The sequence below is a fragment of the Gouania willdenowi genome, chromosome 9 (genome assembly GCF_900634775.1).
Source record: "Gouania willdenowi chromosome 9, fGouWil2.1, whole genome shotgun sequence".
Taxonomy (NCBI): Eukaryota; Metazoa; Chordata; class Actinopteri; order Blenniiformes; family Gobiesocidae; genus Gouania; species Gouania willdenowi.
This window is the reverse complement of record NC_041052.1, coordinates 21263576-21287433: the sequence shown is the minus strand read 5'-3', so window position 1 is coordinate 21287433 and position 23858 is coordinate 21263576. Positions and strand designations below refer to the sequence as shown.

Here is a 23858-nt window from a genome sequence, read left to right as displayed (position 1 = left end):
TTTGGTCATTTTTATCAATTAGAAGTGAGAGAGCAGGACCGGACCTGAATCCTGTCTTCTGATTGGCTCACCCACTGAACTCGTAATATTCAGCGCTCCCATATAAACGCGTGCACACTTGACATCGGTGCTATATCTGTCATGCGAGTCCAGGGGACGGAGAACCGAGTGTAGCTGCACATTTATCCTGCTTTTGTTGCGCTGCACAAGCTTTTTTTTTTTTCTTTTTCTTTTTTCTTTTCTTTTCTTTTTTCTTTCTTTTTTTTTTTTTTCTTTTCTTTTCTGAAGCGGTCCTTCCACATATGAGTCACACACAAAGCAGGGGGCGTCTGTTTCCAGTCACTTGTACCATCTGTGTTGAGAGGACGATGCCTCTGAGGACCGGACTTTTCCTCCTGATGGTGCTCAATGCATCTGCATACGAACTGGATCAGAACGAGTCCTATTCGCCCAGGAGAGCCCGATTCACTGCCAACAGCCCTGGTAAGTACCACTGCTGCTGATGGTCTTCATTTCAACGCAATCTGCATCCTTTCCCCCCCCACATTAAATGGACATTATAGTCGCACTGTGTTAGCCTCTGCTGCCTTTTTCTTTTTCTGTGCAAACGAGTGCGTTGGTTCACGGGAGGGGGGGTTGTGGGAAGAATGCCGGTGTCCTGCCGGCAACAGATGAGCATGCACGGAGCTGAGAGCGCAGGCTGTCAGCCTCAGTCTCTTCCATCACAGCTTTGGCTGCTGCATAGGTGTCCTGCTGTCCATCTCTGCGCTGCGCAGGACTTCAAGCATGGAAACAGTGTTTGAATGAGGGGAATACAAGTAGAAATATGTGGTAATATGTGCTGCTTCTTTATGGCTATCCATCCATCCATCCATCATCCATCCATCATCCATCCATCCATCCACATGACTCACTAACCTCACATATCTCACATTATTCCCTCTGTAAAAATCTAAACCCTAATATATTTCAAACAATGACTTTTTTTCTTGCACAACACAAAGATGCAGCTTTGTACTGAAAAGACATGCTGTGGGTTTTTTTTTTTTTTGCCTCATCATTGTAAGATTTGCAGGTCACTCTGTATGTTGGTAGCCATATCTTGTCCCTGATGTCAGGCTGACTCAATATGACTGTGCAGGTCAATATGAGGCCCCTGATTCAAAGGCTAGGCTGTCTGTGACATTTTTTATTGGCTATTACCAAAAAAATTTAAAAAAAAAAAGGAACGCATCAGATTAAAAAAAAAGCAAGGAGACCTATTTATTTGGATGCAATGAACTGATCATGTTTGTGTAACAACTGTAGACTATCAACCCTAAGCAGGATCCTTAGATGTGGTGTTTATATGAATATTAAAATATGTGTCTTTGTGTCAGGAGATGGAAAAATCAGAGTTCACAGCCATAGACTTATGGTGTATTCATTGTGTGTGCCTGGATTCTATCTATCTATCTATATTATATAGGCTAACGTTCATTTTTATTTCTGTATTTCATATCTGAGATGGACTCGGATGCCTTGAACATTATTTAAGGCAAATTCTTGTGATTATATATATATATATATATATATATTTTTTTTTTTGCATCAATGTATGGAAGAGATGCACATGCACAAGATGTGAATAGGAATGCCAACGATTTTCAGGAAACTCTTTGGTATTTGGTATATATAGGTGCTGTTGCCACTAAGTGCAGCTGAGAAGAAGCCACACAGTGAAACGTCAGTCTCTGTCAACAGAGATGTGCACTAGTGCCAAACAAAGTCTGAGATGATCAGAGCTGTAAGCTTTCCATTCTTCCGTCAAATCACCCTTTGTCCTGATTGACTGGGAGTGTTTTCTGAACCACTAAAGTGTAAAATATCTGTTGGCAGCTATTTTTTTTTACCCCTCAGAAACCCCAGGCAGCCCTTGTGTAATGAGCTCAGTGAGTGTGCAGTGATTCCCAGAGTAGTGGCCTCTGTTGGCTCCCCCGCTGATGGTTCGTTCTTCTGTGCCCACAGCAGATGTGGCACGCTGTCTTAACAGCGCCCTCCAAGTCGGCTGTGGAGCTTTTGCCTGCCTGGAAAACTCAACTTGTGACACAGATGGCTTGCATGACATCTGCAAGTCCTTTCTGTACAGTGCTGCTAAATTTGACACTCAGGTAGGCTTTTTTTTTAACTTTAATTATCTCTCGTATATCATGGTGCTTGTGATATGTTTTTCATTATAATGGCTGTAAATGTTGCAATTGTGCAAAAAGCTACAACAACAACCCTGCTGTGTCTTTCAGGGTAAAGCATTTGTGAAGGAGAGCCTTAAGTGCATTGCCAATGGCATCACGACGAAGGCATTCCCAACCATCCGCCGCTGCTCCACCTTCCAAAGAATGATATCTGAAGTCCAAGAGGAGTGTTACAGCAAACTGGACATCTGCACTGTCGCTCGAGCCAATCCAGACGCTATTGGAGAAGTGGCACAGCTACCAAGTCATTTCCCCAATAGGTGAGATACTTTTCTGTTTTTTGAATATATTCAATAAAAGAGCCTGTTGGTGAAGGCCAAACCTGAGAGGGACAGGAGAGTGCTTAAATCTAAGTGAAGAGAAAATCCATTGACTTAAATTGCACACAGCTCCAATTTCAAAGACAAAAATACATGCCCTTTTAGCTCAGACAGATCGCCAACAAGACAGTGGGATTAGATTTCCAAGGTTTGGTTACGATCTGCTTTAAACGCTCATTTCTAAAATGAGAAGGAAATCAAACTCAAATATCACAATGTTCATTCATGCAAAAAAAGCAATTTGAGAAGCACAAGTCAGGTCCACACACACACACACACACACACACACACACACACACACACACACACACACACACACACACGCACACACACACACACACACACACACACACACACACACACACACACACACACACACACACACACTGTTGTACCAATAGATCCTTCCACCAGTGATCTGTTTTGTTGCATTGGTTTATTATTTGGATGTGACTGGACGATGACCCTTCCACACAGTCTTTCTCCCAATCCTCACATATGAAACACTGTTGTAAAGCTAAGTGACTTTGCACGTGTATTTCTTTGATTTCCGAGGGCCATTAAAGCCTGATCAGTTCTTCCTGTAGCTTTCTAGCATTGGGTTGACTTTGGCATGAATATTATTGAGACCTCTTTGAACCAGGGGTGCATGCTGCCACCTGCTGGCAGGCATTTCCTGATACCCTTTAATATTAGAAATATGAAACATCAGCATTAATTGAAGTGAGTTAAACACATTTAATTTGACTACATTCAACGTTTATGATCTATATCTGCTTATCCTATACAGCTGCGCTATTCAAACAGCAGCATGTGATCCAATTTCTATCCATTAGGTCCAATACTGTGGTCCTCTAGGACAGGGTTCTCAACTGGTCTCACCCTGGGACCCATATTTTGTCACGGTCATTAAATCGCGACCCACTCTTTTTTTTTCTTTTTTAGAATTCAACCAACCAAATTAAGTTTTTGAAAAATAGCTGTTGAAAACACATATATGATCTTTTTTTAAAATCATAAACCTATATCTTTCCCTGTGCAACATGCAGTTCACAGCATGCCTGTCAAAAGAAAAGTTTCTTTCAAAATAAAAGGCAAATCCAACATGACAAACAGTAAGTATTTATTTGTTTTGACCAGCTGTTGGAAGCCCACCCAGTACAGGTCCACGACCCACTTTTGGGTCTCGACCCACCAGTGGAGAATCGCTGCTGTAGGACACCTTTTGTGATTGGTTGGATCTTTTTTTTCATGTAAATTCATGCAGTAATACAGACATAAATGCAGCACATCAAGTACAACAGTTTGTATTGCAACCATGTGTGGAATCACGAAATTTAACAACATATGCAACCTGAAACTTTGCAACACCCACCACTGACATATAATTCAATACAAACAGTCTTCTATGAGAGGTGTTTAACAACCTTTTGATGAGAGGTTGCTTTACAAACTCAGAGTAAGAACACTTTCAGAAGGATTAGAGGCCAGTGCTATGGTTTATCACCATGCTGATCACTCAGGTTCCTAGTAACTCACAGTGTGGCTCTGGCTTGTCGTCCTAGGTTTTATGGTAAGCTGCTACAGAGCCTGATGGACTGTGATGAGGACACGGTGGAGCGCGTTAGGACCAGTATGGTGTCCCGGCTGGCCCCAGAGATGACCATGCTCATTCAGCTGCTGCAGAGCAAGCCCTGCCCTTCCACCGCGGTGGCTGCAGCTGCTGCCATCCCAACTGGAATGCAGGGCCGTGGGAGCTGGCGCTGGTCCATGGGTCCCCATATGTATACGATGCAGCCAAATCTGCGAAACAGAGACTCTGCCAGTCACTTTGGCAAAAAACGCTCTGCTGGTGACATCTCCTAACTTCCACACACTCCTTAACTCATCATAATAGTTCCTCTATTCCCTGGGGGTGATATTGTTCATTCCCCTGCCAGACTGGAAACTACAGAATTATGCACCTCTAGGGAATGCCGGACCGCCTGTAGAGCTGATATCAGTTTGATTGTTGTTATGTTGTAAATCCTACACTTTAGGCTCGAGAAAAATCCCTCTTTTGTTGACAGTTTTCAAACGTGCTTGCTCAAAGTTAGTGTCGAACATGTGGTTGTTGCATTTGTGCAACACGGTCCGGTTCACTCCTCCTCACATCCTCCATCAGAGATGAATCTTTAACACATCTTTTGATGCCAAACAAAAATAAAAAAAAAAAAAAAAAAAAAAAAGAGAGAGAGAAAAAAAAAGACAGCACAAAAAAGAGTAGAAAAAACATCCATAGAGCACAAACCAGTGCACTAAAAAATATGAATAATCTAACATTTATCTGTGGATAGAAAATATGTAGTTGAAATACGATCGGTTGTTTTTAGGTTATTATTGTATCAAATTTGTCTTTAAGGAAAAAAACTTGAGATGCTCACATGAGTTTCATGGCAACAATCCAGACACCAACACAACACATACATGTACTGTAAGCTATCAGACAGCCATAGCTAGCCCTCTACAGAGAGGGCTCCTATGGAGTGAGGTCTGGAGAAACTTATTGCTAACCTTTGAGAGGTTACCAGGAACTGACCAAAAAAAACCTTCAAACTGCCCTGAATGCTATCAAAATATACCAAAATAGCAAATTGCTATAGCACTTATAGTTTTTCTCTGATGGCAGATGTAGCCACGGACATGTGTCTCAAATCATTGTCCGGCACAGGGATCGTCCAGGTCTTGGCCACGTCCTTTAGAAAACCCTTTGGTTGCACATTCTGTACCCAGACACTTGCAATGACTGTTGTTCTCTAAGGCGTATTTGGGGCCGTCCTTAAGCAGATCTGGGTTTGTGTTCTGTGTATGTGCAGCCGCTGATTCACACATTTACCAATGATGCTGAATCATGCAACATACACACTGGCTCCCAGTGCTAAGACAGAGAGTGATTATTTAAAAATCGCCTTGTTGGAATGATATTTATTTTCCTACTATATTATTTAATGTTTTTATTTTTATTCATTATTGTTGTTTTTTTATTTGTTTATAGTTTTTAAAGTCAGTTCTGTCATGGCTCCTATTTAAACATGAGCTCTATGCCAAAAAAAAAAAGGTGACTGAATGGGATCCATGTCATGACTCTGTGCTGGCCATAGGGGAACAAGGTCAGTCATTCAGGTGTGGTCAGGTCATCTATTCTTAATGGAGTCTCAAGGGGCCACAAGAAAGCCTTTGCTAAGTTTTAGAACAGCTACAAAATACAGATCAGACCTTCTCGTTGCATGTCATCAATGGAGACTTTTATTGGTCTGATAGGCGTAAAACAAACACCAGCATCAAGAACCTTGAATAGAGTTGTTTTTAATGGCTATGCACTCCTTTTGAGTTTATAATAACTAGGTATTTATGTGCAGTGTAGAACATCTCAATATGATGTTAATCCATAGATTGCACTTACATTTTTGGCAAAGACTGCCTAAGGATTTTTAAGTCGTAATCAATGCGCATTAAAACAGTGAAGATAAATCATCTGACCAATTTGTTTTACATCTCGGCCGAGTTTGTGTCTACAGCAGGCAAGTGAATTCATCGATTCACATTGTTGTGACTGAATCTAAAAGTGGTGGGCAAAGGGTGGCTCGGGCACTTAATAACTATAATGTGGTTTCCAAACACCAACATCTCAATCTAGAGCTGCGTAGCTTTTGGATTGCATGAAGCTATTTTCTTAGATAAATGACACTGGACACAGAGTTGGAAATTTTGGAGGCTCAGTCTCTTCTCTTCTCCATTAGTTTGAAATAAATCAGGAAACTAATTTTAAACAAGAGAGCAAAAAACCTTCGCCAAGCGCCAAATCTCCTCTTTGCCAGATAGCGACAGTTATCTGGATCATTGATCCTGATCACCGTACAATGATCATTCACACGTTCAAGGCTTGGACAAATCTCCATTAATAATGACGTAAGTAACGTAAATAAATAACGTAAGTCCAAATGTATGGGCACCCTCATTTTAATCGGAATAAAACGTGCATTCTGGATGAAACCTGACGGGGTAATTGAAGGATTAACATGAAATAACTGAGTCAAATTTCATAGTTTAGTCAATTACAAACCGAGATGTGAATTTTTGGGATTTTTTAATTTTTTTTAAAAGAAAAACTGATCTAGAATCTGCGTATTAATCCAGATTCTCTCCAAAATGTAAGGTCTATGGTGAGAATTTTCTCAATATCTGTAACGTACATTTGACGTAATCCTGCTAACAGACAAACAAAGAAATAAATGTCTGTGAAAATATTACTGTCTTGGTAAAGGTAATTACTACGTTACAAACTATGCATTAGCCAATCGTTGCTATTGATCCAGTACTTAATTTATACACTTATTTTACTGTAAGTGCACAACAATAGGTGCAGTTACCTGTCAATCACCTGCAGTGGATACTGAGGTGTCCAGTTTGTTTTTCAAAGGTGGGCCAAGCTTAGCGTTGACACTGTAGACATTCATTCTAAAAGCTTATATTTACTTGATCTGATTGACTTATTTTACAGCATTCAGATTTTGAGACAATCATTTGGTTAAGACTAAAGGTCTTAATGTTGGTGTTTGCTTTGATCAAATTATACAAATGCACAATCTATGTGATGTTAAATATTCAACATGATTTGGACTAATCACTGGAAACTTCAGAGTAAAATATATTAGTGCTTTGGAAAACAGCAATATAGAGGTTTAAAATAGCAGTTCTGGATTCACTTTAGTTTAAATTAGAAAATAAATAAAGAAATAAATTTAAAATTTGGTCTATTGTGCATACCTTACACAATTGTCCAAACCCGGTTCTGTTTGAATAAGTCATTTCCGTTTGTGTTGTCGAAGAGTGATGTTCAGACCAGGAGACGGAGAGATGCTTTATTTTTCCATGCCAATGGCTCAGTTCAGATTTCCAAGCTATGCAATAATTACACGCAAAGGAGTCACAGCAACACAAAAATTGACCTTCATTTAATGTAGTGCCAGCTGATGCTGCGTGCTGAAAGCAGCAGCACGGTGCTCTCATACTGCACTCACAGTGTGGAGGCATCTCTATTTACAAAGCCTTCTGCTCTTGTGTTTAACACGTTTCTTTGCTGTTTTTTTTTTGTTTTGTTTTTGTTTCTTTTGTCTTGTGTTGCGAGGGGTCGGCCGCTTTGAAGGAGTGACTTGGGCAGTTCAGAGCTATAGTTACACTGTAGTATATCTTAGCTTATATTTTATGTTAAATATGCACTTTGCATCTTAACCACTATAAAGGGCATTGAAACATGCAACTGAGGCATATTTTATTTACCCAGGGAAGGGAGAAGAAGAGTCAGAATATTTAGTTTTGTCCTGAAGGGTCAGGGCTTCTTCACGTACTGTGTGTGTGTGTGTGTGTGTGTGTGTGTGTGTGTCTACCTTTGTTGTCCAAGGGTGAATTAAAACCCCCACAGCTGCTGCTAAACTCTGACTGCCCCATGTGATGCTCCTCTGCTGGAAACACAGCGAGCTCAGCATCAGTCTGTGTCCACGACGTCTCCTTGTCCTTAATTGTTTTCATTTTTTTTTTCTTTCCAAAAACATTCCTTGTGTCAAATGTATTTTGGCATGGGCAAATTGACTGTTTCCTCACCAAGTCAAATGTAACGGAAATATTTGAGAATGTAAACGTATACTGAATGTCTGTTTCGACAAGGACATCCCCAAGGTGACCGATGAAGGCTAACGAAAGGGAGAAAAGTGTGAAGCTTTTGGTTTCTTTTAGTTTCAGATTATACTTCAAGTACATGATGCTAAACTTGGTACTTGAGTACTGTTAAAGCGACCAATGGTGAGTTTTGTAAAATTGCTCGCATCAAACCTATAAGCTCAAAAGCTCCCACACTTCTGGCACTTCATGGTACTCTTTCCTCTCAAGACTTGAAATAGTTTGATAATTGTTGTTGTGCTTAAAGAAAATTACAAAGCTTCAGTGACTAGTAAAGTTTATTTTGTATTCATACAGTATATAAGTCAGAGGGTTATTGCAGAATTTAGAGGAATAACTGAAGTTCCTGATACAGATGCTATGTAACGCATGATCGATCCTTGTGAATCACTTGCACTTTAAGATATACCCATATACATATATGCCCATACTGTGTAGATGTGTGGGTTTTCCCTCTGTACTAAAAAGTCATGGAAGATACAAATGCATCAGTTGTATGTCTTTTGCTGACCAGAAATAAAATATTTATCATATCAGGCATCATGGTACAATATGATCTTGTTTTACGCCTCTTACCTTCATTTGAATGTACGCTATGTCACTATCACCAATTTCAGCCCCCGATCCACTTTTTAGATTTTGAGTATTGAGCTCTTTGATGATTTAAAGAATAGAGCTGCAGGACACACACATACACGCACACACATAGGCACACACACACACACACATATGGGTGTGGGATACATATGTATGTGTATATACATATATATGCATATGTGTGTATCCATAAAATGAAGAGTCCGTCCCTAAGACTGCTCTACTGTAAAGTGCCTTGAGATACCATTGGTTATGATTTGGCGCTATACAAATAAAGATTGATTGATTGATTGATTGACATGATAAATTCATAGTATAGAACTTGTAGATTAAATCAAAGACCATTTGTTGAAGAAAAAAAAAGATGCAAAATGTTGAAATTGCTCTTCATAACTTTCACATTCTTGCAAAAATCTGTCTATCTGCTATTAATGTTTGTGTTCAGCAGCTTTAAAGCTCCATTAACAGAAGCATCACAGGCTTTACACTTCTCTCTTACATTAAACCAACATGGTTACATTATATTTAGTTATAAAATGAAAGATAGTTCTACACCGTAGACACCGGTCTGCCTTCGCTCTCTTCCGGGTTGACGCATACAAGTTCAGTTTACTAGCTGACCTACCTCCGATCGAGCCCATTAAATCAGATAATCCTTAGAATGTGCATTAAAGAACACCTGTACTAGTCATGTTTACATCACTCCTGTTTTACGTGGCAGAACCACTAGCAATCATTGTTTCCGGGTTATCAGGAATAAGTGTGTTCTGTAGGTCGTCTGCATATCAGAACTGAAAAAACATGGCTATTAAAGCTGATATCCGGAGTTTGAGAAAGCTATGTTTATGTATAATTCTTTTGAAATGCAAAAAAATACCTAACTGGTCTTTTACTATGGTCTACTACTACTATATACTGTAAGTCCCACCTTCGTCCTATAGACCCCTATACAAATGAAAATGATCACAGAGTGCGTCCAGCCAATAGGCTTCAACTTCCTGTTTGTGAGACTGTCAATCAAAGTGAATGCAGAACTGTGCACAGAAACAAGGCCGCGCGTCACAACAGCAAACAGGTAAATATGATTTTGGCTCTTACCTGACCCATAGACCTATATCGTGTGACCCGATGCGACCTTGTTGTGTTCCACGATGCGCATGCAGTAAAGTAGAGGCGTGGCTTCTGGTAGATTGGGAGAGGCAGTGGGAGGAAGTGAAGCTGTTTAGGGCGGGACATCGAGACGTTTCTCAGAAACTCCGGATATCAGCTTTAACTGAGAAGAAATGAGTATGAATGTGTATCTATTTGATCAAGAGAAGGATAATACATGCGAGTACACTCAAAATCACATTCTAATGATTCTGAGGAGGGAAATGCCTCCAGAGATGCGAGAGACAGAGAGCAGATCAAATTTGGCCACCATTACGCAGTGCGGATGCAATATGAACTGACATTACTGTTGTAAGGAGCATGACCTGTTTAGAAGGCTGCTTTACATCTATACCAAATCTGCATGAATAAGTTCACTACAAAATATTCCTGTAAATGGCATTTTTTGACAGGACGATCAGCCGCTAGCACATCAACGTACCAGCACCAGACAGACAATTATCATTCTCAGTCAAAATTTAAGTAACTTAAAAACGCACTATATCATTTTAGATAAAATACTGTTAAGACAATGTAAATGACGGGGTGTCACTACCGGTTCTGGAACAGTCTGTGAAGGAGGGAACGTGGTGCTGACCCTTCCATCCTTCCTGAGGAGCATTTGTACTCATGGCTGCTTGACAAGAACCTTTAGTATAATACACAATCCTTTGATAGAGCTTGCAATTTCAGTTCACCACAGGCAGAGGTGTAAAGAGTACTGATATATCCTACTCAAGTAGAAGTACTGTTACTTAATTGATAATGTATTGAAGTACAAGTACAATAAGTCATTCATAAAATACTCAGGTACAAGTAAAAAGTAGCTCAATTAAATTGTACTCAAAGTAAAAGTTACTAGTTACTTTCACCCCCAACTTTTATTTTTGGTAAAAAAAATTAAATAAAATCTTGTCACAGTTCCCTTGCATACAGTAAACTTTTCTTGTATAATCTTAAAAAGGAAGAGATTAAATCTTGCACAATTGTAACTTCTTTTATTTTCCACAGAGGCATCTGTAGAAAATAAAAGGTTTGTCAAAATGTAAAATACTTTTTATAAGAAAATAACACCACTGAATTCAATTCACAATTAAAAAAAAAAAAAAAAAAAAAATTCTCAAGTATGTCTGAACTCTAAAACAGTGCTATGCCAAATGTGCCATGTGTGTAACAACATAATAGGTAGAAGTGGCCTGCTATTGACCAGAAATGGCAGAACATATGGCTTACTGTATGTTCATTGTACCATGAAACGAAAATAAAATAAATCATTTACTCAGTAACGGTTGGGTGTAGAATTGTAACAAATTACTTTAGTGTGTTTTAAAAGAGGTAAAGTAAAATTACTTATTTAGAAATATACTCATAACTACAAGTACCCATAAAATCAACTCGATTACAGTATCATGAGTACTTCACTTATGACCACAGGTACACTTTAACCTGCAAATAGACAAGTTGAAAGTCTGATTTGAAACACTGTTACACATGGCCACCCTAATACAAACAAATGCAGTCAACATGTCAGGCTACAATGTGTGATCTCAGAACCCAGATTCAGGGGAAGGAGGCATAAGCCACGAGGAGCATGGAGCGGTCTCAAACTTGATGAGAAATCCCCCAAAAAACAGCAGGCACAGGGAAAACGCCACAGGATGAGAGCAAGCGCAAAGACGAGAATAGACAATTAGGCAGCAAGCGTTCTGTGTCCAAACGCTCAGCTAAATAGTGAGGGAGGATTGATTCGGAACGGGCAACACCTGACCTGAGTGTCAAACAGGAGGGCGCTAATCACTCACAATCCAAACGCACGACATCACTGACACGGGCAGGAGGACCAGGGAACACAAAAACACAAGACACTGAAACAACACACAATAGTAACGAAGACTGACTAAAAAGGTATAACTAAAAGTGGACCACCAGGACTAAAACATGACCAAAAAACAAACTCTGACACAGTGCTTCTTTATGATGCTCATCTAACGCCCTTTTGTTAGTTTACACTCACAATTCAAGGTCATAACCAATCCTGTGTCCCTCTACCAATGGGCGGAGTCATCGGGGTTGCCCACAAAATCATGTCTTTTGTGTAACCATCAATTTTGCAACATTTAGTAAACATTTAAAGAGGAACTAAAACATGCTGACAAATTGATATATATATTTTTTTAATTAATTGGTAGTAAAGCCTTTATGTTTCATTGTTAGTTTCATGTTTTGTTTTGGGGATTTTTAGGTTGAAGAAGACATTGCTGGCCTTTTGAAACTAGCAAATCTCATTTCTTGTGTGTGGCGTGAAGTCACAGGCTGGCGAACATCGTTCTGTGTGTCTGTGAACAACTATGACAGCATGGCCAGCATTGTGCACGTTTCAACAAGTGCAAAGCAAAGCTTGTTTTGAGTTATTTAATGAGCCGTGAGCCGTTTCACCGCTTTATCTTTGAGACAACCGAACCAGCTGCTAAGCTAAGCTAGCTGGGCCAAAAGTCAACAGCAATGTATGTAATCTTGTTGTTTGTATGATTCTAACAGCACAGTGTGGAGATTGAGAAAAAAGACCAAAGTATAATTGTCTTGCTAATGCTAACTATCAAAGGTAGCCAGTTACACACATCATAACACTACCTCAACCATTGCTCATGTAGGAACTGACATAAATATAAAGACATTTTCATAGCACAGAACTAGTTTTACAAACAAGTGTCTCCAGACTCAAAGCCACCACACACATATAATAATAATAATAATAATAATAATAATAATAATAATAATAATAATAATAATAATAATAATAATAATAATGGCTTGAATTTATATAACACTTTCTTTCAAGGAGACACAAAGCACACACAGAAACCATTATTCATTCACACCAGTCACTCACATTTTTCATTCCGGTGGTGGTAAGCTACAATGTAGCCACAGCTGCCCTGGGCCATACTGACAGAAGCGTGGTTGCCATTTCGTGCTTACGACCCTTCTGACTACCACCAACATTTATGCACAATTCAAACCCATTCATACTGAATCCTAACATAACCTAATCGCTAGAGCGGACATGGGCTCATCTGTAAACGGTCGCATTTATTGGTTCAATAAACAGAAAGAGATTCAAATTCTGATGTAGCTGGTTATGATTTACAGTCCGCATAAACACCACTGAATTATTACATAACCTAACCGTGAGAGCGGACATGGGCTCGTCTGTGAACGGTCACATTTACAGAGGAGTCGCTGTTAGCAATACAGAGGAAGAGTTTCGTCACCTTTACAATAAGTGTTGACTAGGCCACTGGGAGTGAGGCCTAAGGCCAAGGCAGGCTGACTTGATAATACTGTATCATGTTTTTCTGCAGTCAGTGCCTTCTCCTCGTCCTTCTCTCTCTGCTCTGTTTCAGGTGTCGTGAAGCTGATGATGACAGTTCCTGATCTGTGGTTCACGGCTCAACTAGTCTGGGACACATATGTTCTATCTCTCTATCCTGTTCTGTTGGTTCTTCTGTCTACTAACCCCAACCAGTCGCAGCAGATGGCTGCCACCTATGAACCTGGTTGAGCTGGAGATTTCTTCTTTTTTGAATTGAATACAAGGCAATGTGGGTAAAGTGCCTTGCCCAAAAAGACAATTGAGCGGGATTCGAACACCCAATCCTCAGGTTATTGGACGGCCCATTCTACCACTGACCCACGGTTGCCCACATATGAGGTCATATATGTTGGCTCACCGAATGAACTTTGCTGCACACTCATGGTCCTTCATCAATTGAGAATCCAAGGTCCATGTGGTAGCTAGGAAACAAGGTATATGCAAATAGCTTGACTTCATATGCATAATATTTTATTTGACCTTTGTTGTTTTCGCTTGTTTATTAATTACTCCTCCAATCTATTTCAGATTAGTTTCTTATATAAAAGTATTCCACAAATGTAGGATTTTGTTCTAAGGCAGCAAATCCGAAACATTTATGCTTCAAGACAAGTAGGGTAAATTTAATGATTCAGCACGATTCATGGATAACGTCACTTAATTTATGACGTAGAACTCAGCGAACCATGAAATAAACATTTCTGCTTTAATCTATATTGTACTGTTTATACAAATGATCTCCCATGTATTTGCAAGACATTATTCTATTCTATCCAAATGGATGATACATTACAATGTAATAAGCACACACCATTATAGCATACCACTGTGATGGTTTACCACATGCCCTCGGCATGTGTGACAAATCTTGCAGAACTCAAGGGAGGAAGAAGAAGGAAAAAGAAAGCACCTCGTGATGAAAATGAACTTTCTTAAAGTTCTGCACAATCGAGCTGAAACTGCAAAGTGACTGTTTGGATGGAAAGCCTGAGGAAAAGAGGAGGCAGAACGCGAGAGGCTCCACGGACGCTAATCTCAGTCAGAGGGAAAGATAATTTCATGCCTATTTAGAGAAGAGTCCTGAAGGGCTTTCTCATCAGCCGCTCGCTTCAGCCTCATGGATAGGTGATGCAGCAGCTCTGCACACAGATTCCATCATTTCTCGCTTTAAAAAGACATCCACCCTCGACTTATCAATGGTTTTCATTTGGATTGCAAACAAAAAAACAATTGTAGATAGTCCTATTTGATCTGTTTGGATATCAGCTTTCCACCTCTGTGCCGTGCATACTGTAAGAACATTGCATTCAACTTTACAAGCTATTTGGATGGAGTTTCTGCTTCTCAACACGCAGAAACATCTTGTTGCCAGGAAACATTTGAGCGGATAGATTTTTTTGACCCTGCCAATTCACTTTGACGCCTGTTGCTTGGACTGCTGCCGAGTGTACCACAAGCCTGACAATCACAAGGAAAGTCGTAACGAATAATGACAAAATGAGAATATGATTATGCAGATGCATTTCACACCATCTGCCCATGTTACAGTTATTTCAGTCTAGTGTTTGTGTTTCTGGAGAGACCAAGCTGCAATGTTACAGGTCCTGAAATTATGTTGTAGAAAACTTCCAGCAAATGTATCTTTCTATATGATATCTGCATATCTAGATTGTCACACAAATATAAGTATACGACTTACTGGCACATATTTAAATAATGAATTCTTAAGACTTATCCTTGAAAAGCAAAGGGCCATCAAGTTAGTGATCATATTTGGACAGAAAGACAATTCCAACCTACAAACCTGCCTCCTCTCTCATTGTTTTAGGCTCTTAATGAAGTTCTGTGGGAGTCGAGCAATGAAACCAGTGCATGGATAGTGTCAGCAATTTGATGGGACAAATGAACAATGCGCTGTGGTTAGTGCAGTGCAGCAATTATACGTCTCCCCTCCCCCAGTGTGTTTTATATTCATTATGTCTTTCTCTTTCCCATGAAACTTGTGGCATATTCATCAGCAGTGTGACAAATTAGATGTGCAGTGAAATGGAGTATAACTGAGAGCAGAGGGAGATTAGATCCACTCCAATCATACCCAGCAATCACTCTCCCTTCATTTCTGTGGGGAAATACCCAAGGATGGGAAAGAAAATTAGATCAAATTTTACAGGCGTAAAGTTGCAACAGGAAGGAATGAAACCGAGAATTTCTCAGTTCTGTGCTGCTACATGGCAGCCCTCTCAATGCATTTACGGGATGAAATGCAATGCAGATTATGTTTGTGAATAAGTAAATTCAGCTGCCTTAAGTATCACTGAACACTATGCAGTTTCTAATTCATTGGGCCATCTGTGACCATTTGTTACACAATGCTTATGGTGCACCAGTAGCTTTCCTCAGCCACTCAAAATTACAAAGCATTGCACTCCATCACTTCTGTTAAGCAGATGAAAATGCTCTCAAACTGTGCTTTCATTTGGAGTACCTGACTATTTTAAAAGTAACAGAAGAAACAGACACATTCAACCAACCAATGGATGTCCCACTAACATGACATGGGTGTTTTTGCTTTACTTTGCTTTGCTCCAGATGTATTACTCTTGTCTTTCTGTATGGGAGCAGAAGGAGATGCAGAGAATGCACATTTGATAACAGACTTAACTGCTGAAAGGAAACTCACATTTAGGAGGCTTCACATCAAGGCCTCAAGGAGCAAACCATCAACAAGCTTCAAGCTCTAAGAATACACAGGTCTTGTGATTTGTAATCTGGTCTAAACAAGAGTGAATTAAAAGCCATAGATGTGAATAAAGTATATTTCTTTGGTTAGTCACCACCAAGAGGGAAGAAAAGCTCATGCTTTACATCAAAACAGTGTATTAGAGACATCTAGTGGCAAAAATATGCTATTCTGTTTTTCTTCACAAAAACACTCACTTACAAACATCAGCTCTCAGTAGATCCAGGACCTTTCTGGGTGGAATTTGCATGTTCTCCTGCTTGGGTTAATTTTCTCACAGTTCAAAATCATGCTTCATTTTTACCTCACAGGTGATTCAGAGAATGCCAACAGTGTAGTGTAAACGGTAAGAATATGAAGAATCTAAACTATAAAAGCTATTCTGATTTATTAAACAGTGTTTAATTTAAATGTTTTCCTTCATAGCCTGGGCTGCCTTCAGTGATGTTCCCAAGATAAAAAAAAAACAGCAAAAATATCTATAAAATGAGAAAATGTGTTCAAACTTTTAATTGGATCTTTGTCCGGCTCGTATTGGCCATGGACGAAACAGGTTTTTGTTTGTTTGTTTTCAATAAAAAGGCAATTCTCTTTAAATTCTACTTGCAGACCCCTATAGGGGGGCCAGACCCCAGAATGGTTACAGAAAACTGCACCGAACAATCCTTTGTAACATTTTTATGCAATAGGCAGCATTAGTGTTGTGCAAATTGCCTGTGTAATGTGAAACACTGTAGCATGTTCTCTTTAGGTTCAATTCAATTTCACTTTATTTATATAGCCCCAATTACAACAATAACCATGTTTTAGCGCTTATAAAAATACATACAATTCTTTAAAAAAAAACCAACAATTTCACATGAACAATCATCACCTACAGTAGGGAGAAAAAACAGGAAGAAATGTCCAGCAGAACCAGAAAAAAACTATTTGGGTTACTATTAAAAAAAAAAAAGTTGCTCTATGTCAAAAAATTCACATTTTTTAGATGCGTGTTGTGAGGTACTTCATTAATTTTGAGTTGCTTACAACGGATTTCGACAAAGTCTTCTTTCCTGGATATAATGTTCTTGCCTTTGACCACAATTAATTTAAAGTAGTGTTTGTATCGTCACCTTAAAAATGTCAACTTTTCATCAGACTGCTCCACGCTCTGCTGCTTCATCCAATCTGCTCTGTGTGTGTGTGTGTGTGCGCGCGTCGCGTGTGCTGGCACGTCGCCTTAGCCAATCATAATCGCTCACCTTGTTTTTAACCCACCCTGAGTCAGAAGCCGGGGATGATTTCGGATAACATTTTATTTAATCAATGCATGTAACGCACCGCATTAAACGTTCAGTAACGATAACGGCGTTGTAACGGCGTAAAAAGTAATTAGTTAGATTACCCCGTTACTGAAAAACAAACGCCGTTATATAACGCCGTTATTTTAAAAGCCATTATTCCAAACACTGTGAACCACAGATAAACTGACAGCTCCAGTGTCAAGACACCTGAAACAGAAAAGAGACAGAAGGGCGATCGAGGAGAAGGCACAGACTGCAGAAAAACATGAAAAACACCACTGGTGGAGGTGGGTTGTGTTTGAATGTAACGTTGGTGTTCTATTATAGAATGTGAGTTTTTAGTTCCTATATTTATCGTATTTTGCGGTGTATAGGATTTTTTTCCTTTAAAGTTGAGAGTGCAGCCAATAAGGCGGTGCACTCCATGTGTCCATTGACAGCATGAGGCAGAACTGCATACTGACAGTCACCCCTAGAGCGGAATGAATGAACTGTAAAGCCTGGTATATGCTTCTGCGTCAGGACCTGTGTTGTCAACGTGACGCAGGGGTTGGCCAACTGTACCTCTTCCTCGGGTACACATCACTGTGCAATTGGCCACCATGCCACTAGGGGGTGGTGTGTGTGTGAGTTTTCAGAGGAGCAATAAAAAGCCCTTCACAGCCCGGTCGCAGAAAACAATGTTTTATGTTTTTTAAGCATCTTTAAATGTAATTTATTTCTGGATTATTACTGACCTACCTAAGCATTTGTGTTTTGTTGGACACAAACATTAAAACAACGGTTTCAAAACGTCCACTTTATTTTTAAATATAAATATGCAACAAGTAAACAGTATAAAAGTGTATCGAGCGCACTGTCGAATGGAGCGGTTGACAGTCACGTCGGGGACAAGGGGGCTTTGACCCTTCCGGAGATCAGAGAGAGAGCAGTGAGTTGGGAGCGGGGGCAGCGCTGTAAAGATTGCTTAAAACATAACGTCATGTCTCTTCCTCACAGCATCTCAGTCATTGTTTACTGTTAATGAAACGCACACACACTGTAGGTAGAGACGAGGCAGTAGTAGTGATAATAACAGTAAACACACACCTTTTGTCTGTGATTGACTCCGTTTGGCGGTGCTTCAAGTGTGCTGCAGCCATGAAAGGAAATACTAAAACTCTGGCACTTTCTGTCCATCTCGGTTCTATCTTTGACTCAATCCACTGAAGAAACAACTCTCGTATCGCTACGCAAAAAGTTGAAACACGGCGGTGGTGAATGGAAAAGGCAGTGACCGAGGCTGAGGTTTTGAGCCAACCAATCACAACCCTTAAGTTCCACGTTGTCCTGGGGAGGCACATGTCAGGTTACGGCTTGGGGGTCTAGGTCTACGCAGAGCGCTACGTGTGGCTACGGCGTCGATTTGACGCAGAACCAGGTATTCACCGGGTATAATTTACTGAAAAGTGGACACGCCTTGTGCTGTGACCATGATCAGAACCACTTTAACTATAGATTGGTTAGAAATTATTCAATGCGCGTATAGTATAGCCTACTCCTTATTTTAAATCTTTACAGAGCCAGTTTTAAACATTAATCTTTAATACTGCCTTATATCCTTACTGTACATGCCAACTATGCATATAAACTTTGTCTTGAACCTTATTTTGATTCTTAGCTGCAAGGAAGCAATCCTACCCCCACTTAACCAAATGACTTCAACATGCATGTTTACCATGTACGTTTTCTGCTAATAATGCTGAAAAAAAGGCTAGAAAGTAAAGACAATGCTATGAATTGAGTTCTGCTTTTCTTATCTGTACTGGAACCGTTTGTAGGTCATCAGAGCAAATGTTTTCCTATAAGTGTCTACCTCTGACAGCATGGTGTCCTCTGCTGCCTGCAGTGTTTGATTGTGCTCTGAACAGCCCTGTAAAGTGAGCTAGTGCTATATATCTATATGCACTCGGCCTGTAAAGTCTCCTCTGTCCTCTTTGTCAATGTCACACCATGTTTTGATGAGTAGCCTATCTTCAGTTGCATACGTTCCATAAAACACTTGGATTTTGTTTCACTCAGTGGTAGACAATGCTTTCTCTCCTTTCAGGTGCTATCAGCCTTCTATTTTGCAGTATGATGAATTAGGGCTATTTGTGGTAAACTGTGCTTTAACCTGTGTCTCGTGTTACAGTCAGGGGACATATGGTTTGGCCCATGGAAAGGGCTTTCAGTTTGGCCTACAGTCGTTTCAGAACACTAAGAGGAAAATATTGCTCGGAGCCTTCAGAGGAAACTGCTCCTGTGATTAAGTCATTTACTCATCAAACTGGACACCCTGGAAACTCCAACGGTGTTCAATTCACATTTTGGCTGTAAGTGTTTTCCTCAGCTGCTTTTGAAGTTCTCGTTTCTCAGCTTGATATGTTTTCATGCAAGTGGTTTTATGTCAACTTAAATACAGATACATTTTCAGACAACAATAAATGAACAATGAAAATAAGTAGTTGAAATTGAAGGCCTTTGCACCTACTTTTTGTTTTTGTTTTGAGGGAGGTTAAATCCACAACGTATCATATGCAGTCAATGTCAAAGGTCTGTCACTGTGTTTTAAGAAAATATTAAATATCAATGTTCAGTCTTAAAGTGACCATCATTTAGTTGGATGGACAAAGTTTCCAATTTTAAGTTGAACCCCTTATATATTCTAACTCACTGCACTAAATGAGGGAAAATCTACTTGTATTTAGTTTTGCATTCTATATTGGTTTAAAAAGCCTAAAATTTAAACTTAACTTAAAATTAGTAACACCATCACTATCACCAGATATTTTTTACCCAATATATTATATCCAATAAAAAGTAATTATAATCAAAATATGCCTAATAAAATGAAACAAAACTATCATGGGTGGATTATCCAAAATTACTGAAGAATTAGGTAGAAAAATTCTTAGAATAAAAAACAATGAAACTGGAAACTTGGTCTTTGGTCCACTCATTTCTGGGGCATTTGAGGCTTCCCTGGTGAAGGCATAGTCTCCTTGACACATGAACCACTGCAGGAGAGAGGAACAAAACATTTCATTTTTCGATTGGGTAAATAAAGATGGACATTTCTTTATAACTTTATTTCTTAGATGCCGTCAGTACATATGTGTAGTAAAAATGGGTGAAAATCACCTGAACTGTATAGGAACAAACGAGATTTGGAGTAGAGGAACATCCACACCTTCTAAAATATCAGAGAAGCTACCTCAGAACCCATAACAGGACTCAATAGGTCAGTTTGGAGCCTCAACTGAAGAAAATACACAATTTCCCTTTTTTTTTTTATTTGGGCAAATATTGAAAAACAGTCCAGTGGTCATAAAAGCCGGTTTACACAAAATTAATAAGGTATTTCTCGCCATAGCTGACGGTGTAAACAGCGAGTTTTTCCCCGTTGGAGCATTGATTCTTTGAAAAAAAATTGCCGAAACGTGGTATTGTTCTCCAAAGCAGAATGCAGAGTTAGCTGCTAAAGCTAATGCTGCACTTGAGCTAAAAATTCAGGTTTTTCGTGGCTTTTCACCAGTGATCAATCAATCAATCAGCTAAACAGTGCTGTTTCAATTATCGGCCTGTCCATCTTGTGCACTTCCTTCAAATTTGTAAAACAATAGCTTAATAAAAATAATCATGGACCTAGTTAATGAATGGTGTTCCTCATAAATTAACCTTTTCCAAGTGAAACCCCATACTGTCCTTTTCACACTCGGAAATCTCACTTTACCACCAATTTACCACCAGTTTTTACAAAAGGGCTCAGATATGTGCATCATTCCCAGGTAGAGTCCGAATTCCACCCGCTGGAGACCAAGGTAGTCTATGTTTTTGTCAACCAGGGTCTGTGTGGAAGCGCTGGGACTGCCCTTGCTTCAATACTGCTGCTGAGCTGCCTCCATCAGTTTTTAAAAGTGCTCGGATCGGCTGTAAGTGACATCAGCGCAAAACCCTGGACACCTCCTCGAGTCTGAATACACCTTTTTGCGTGAGAACAGCAATTGACCTAGCAACGCGCGCCGCCATTTCAAGAGGGGTATGCTTTGGCTTGACAACCGCCATTGACCGCTGATAACACGGTGGAGGTTTTGCAGTCTGACAATTTCTATTGTATTAATGCCCAAATCCTGCGTAGTATTTGGCTGTCATACCCACGCCTGGCTGAACGAAAATACATCATTTTACAGAATACTGACAGAAAAAGGCCAGAAACTAAAATGATGGATCCAACCATGAGGTGAACAAACGACTACAGAACTACATGGAGCCCAAAATCAAAGTGGTGGTATGTTTGCAGTAGATATATCGTTAATGGTAGGTTGTGTATTTTGGGGATCTTATTTCTTCCTGACTGATTTTAGGACATTGATCATTGAATTAGCCTACATTTAAATTGTAATTTATTCAGTAATGACTGAAATGTTTATGTCTAGTTAGTTAACTAGCTAACTAGGCCTAGGCCTAACGAGAGGGCTTTCATGCCGGTTTTACACCTAGCTATGACGCTTTACAAATGTAATTTTTGCCGTCATTCTTCACATTCTTAACGTCACTTAATGAATCGTAATAGAGTTCTGAACAGAGCGTGTCGGTTGTTGGCATTCGCGGTGGGCTGAGCCGCCGGTGGGCCGCTGGGTTGGGCCTTGAGAAAGAGAAAAAGAAAGGGGGAATAATGTAATAATAATTTAAAGATAAATAAATCAAAAACATTCCTCTGCCTTACTAAACTTAACGCTGTTTATAGCCTCGCGAGAACTGCCACCTGAAATGGCCTGAGTGGCAGTTTTTGCGAGATTATTGCCGACAGCAGGAACAAACCACGAAACAACTCAGAAGAGAGATGGATGGATGTAAGAAGACATTCCAGCTAAAAAAAAACAAAGGAGTTGTGTAAACCAACCAGATGTGCAGTAACTTTTCTTCATATCGGTCCTTGACCTTTGGCTCTAATCTGCTGAAATATTCGTAAGACATTGAGTAAAACATTTGTAAATAGCGTAAATACCCCTCTTAAAATGGCGGCGAGCGTTGCTAGGTCAAGTGTCCCGGATAATGATGTCATCGCGAAAAGGTGTGTATGTGTAATAATAATAAAATGAACACTATTAAAACACTAACGATCTCTGGAATAACATTACAAATACTGAGGTTGGAAATATCAACAGAGTGGACGAGCTTGTTTACGTTTTTATACCTCTCGACCTATGACCTCCCCAGGTTGTGCATGCGCAGTTCCAGAGTGTGAAAATGCTTATTTAACACTGTATTTTAAAGGAAACATTGTTGTCTACCACGTTTTTCAAGGACAACGATATCAAACTGTGAAGCTGTGCACATGGCGCTCCCTCCGTGGCTAATGCTCATATCAGAGCATCTTTGCGTGCGCGTACGATGTAAGTGAAATGGTTGTGTTTGATTTAGTCTCCTGTGTTTTGTAGCCTTGAAATCTATTACTATTACATTCTTCCAATAAAACCTGGTTATTTTTTTACACTATGGAACTCTGCAACTGCGCATGCGTGACCTGGGGGCTCATAGGTCGAGAGGTATAAAAATGTAAACAGGCTCGTAAAAACAGTAAAAACCTCAAAGTTGTTGTAATTTGAACACAACAAATGTATATAATATTATGAACGGCAACAAATACAGCAGACTTTTAATGCTCAGTGTGCAGGTAGGGCTATTTGTGAAGAAAAGTTCAAAGAAAATAAAATTTTAAATTGTGTTTCATTTGGATATTTCCATGCAAAAAATGTTGTTTACAGAATGAATGAATGAATGAATGAATGAATGAATGAATGAATAAATGAAACTTGTGTGGATTGGTGATGTTTAGGTTTAGGTATTTTTTTCCCCTTTATAACATTCAGGAAAATTGATCAACAATATCAATGTTTACTTTAATGTTACTTTGCAAAAAAATTAAGTATCTTGTTTTGGCAAGAAAGTACATAGACTTGATACATAGTTTGAGGTTAGATTTTTTTTTTAATATTATTATTCATAAAGCCTCATTTGAACATTCATTTAAGAACTTATAGTTAAAAGTACAGCACAAGTCTAATAGTTATGTTTATGACGCATAACGCCTCTTTAAAGAAATCATCATTGATTCCCAGTTTATTTACACAGTTTAGCCTCCTTTTTATTTTAAGAGCCAGCAAAGCATCCTGACATGCAGTGACAGACCCGTCAGTGGCCTCCTCCTCCTCCTCCTCCTCCTCCTCAGCACACCGTCTGTCTGTGTTTCTGTGTCTTTGGCCTCAGTCAAGCATCGCGGCCTGGCGCCTCTGCCTCTCCACTTCCACAACATCAGGTGTAATGTTACTGTTTGTTGTGGCCTGAGATCACTAATAACATGGCTGCTAAACAATGTGTCTGCTCTAAAGCTGTTCGACATCACCGGCATCACTCAACCCCAGA

At 39.6% G+C, this 23858-nt stretch overlaps 1 protein-coding gene across 2 annotated transcripts; it reads left to right on the top strand.

The window, feature by feature from the left end:
• The first annotated feature begins 302 nt into the window (after window positions 1-302).
• stc1 (stanniocalcin 1) lies at window positions 303-4779 on the top strand. Of its 2 annotated transcripts, none has more exons than XM_028458561.1 (4): window positions 303-483; window positions 2008-2150; window positions 2280-2491; window positions 4117-4779. In XM_028458561.1, exons 1-4 carry the CDS (start codon window positions 303-305, stop codon window positions 4415-4417), a joined length of 837 nt encoding a protein of 278 aa, XP_028314362.1. In that variant the 3' UTR covers window positions 4418-4779. The 2 variants fall into 2 exon arrangements, with proteins under 2 accessions (XP_028314362.1, XP_028314363.1); XM_028458562.1 differs by having other exon boundaries at window positions 315-483; window positions 2011-2150.
• Window positions 4780-23858: the final 19079 nt, after the last annotated feature.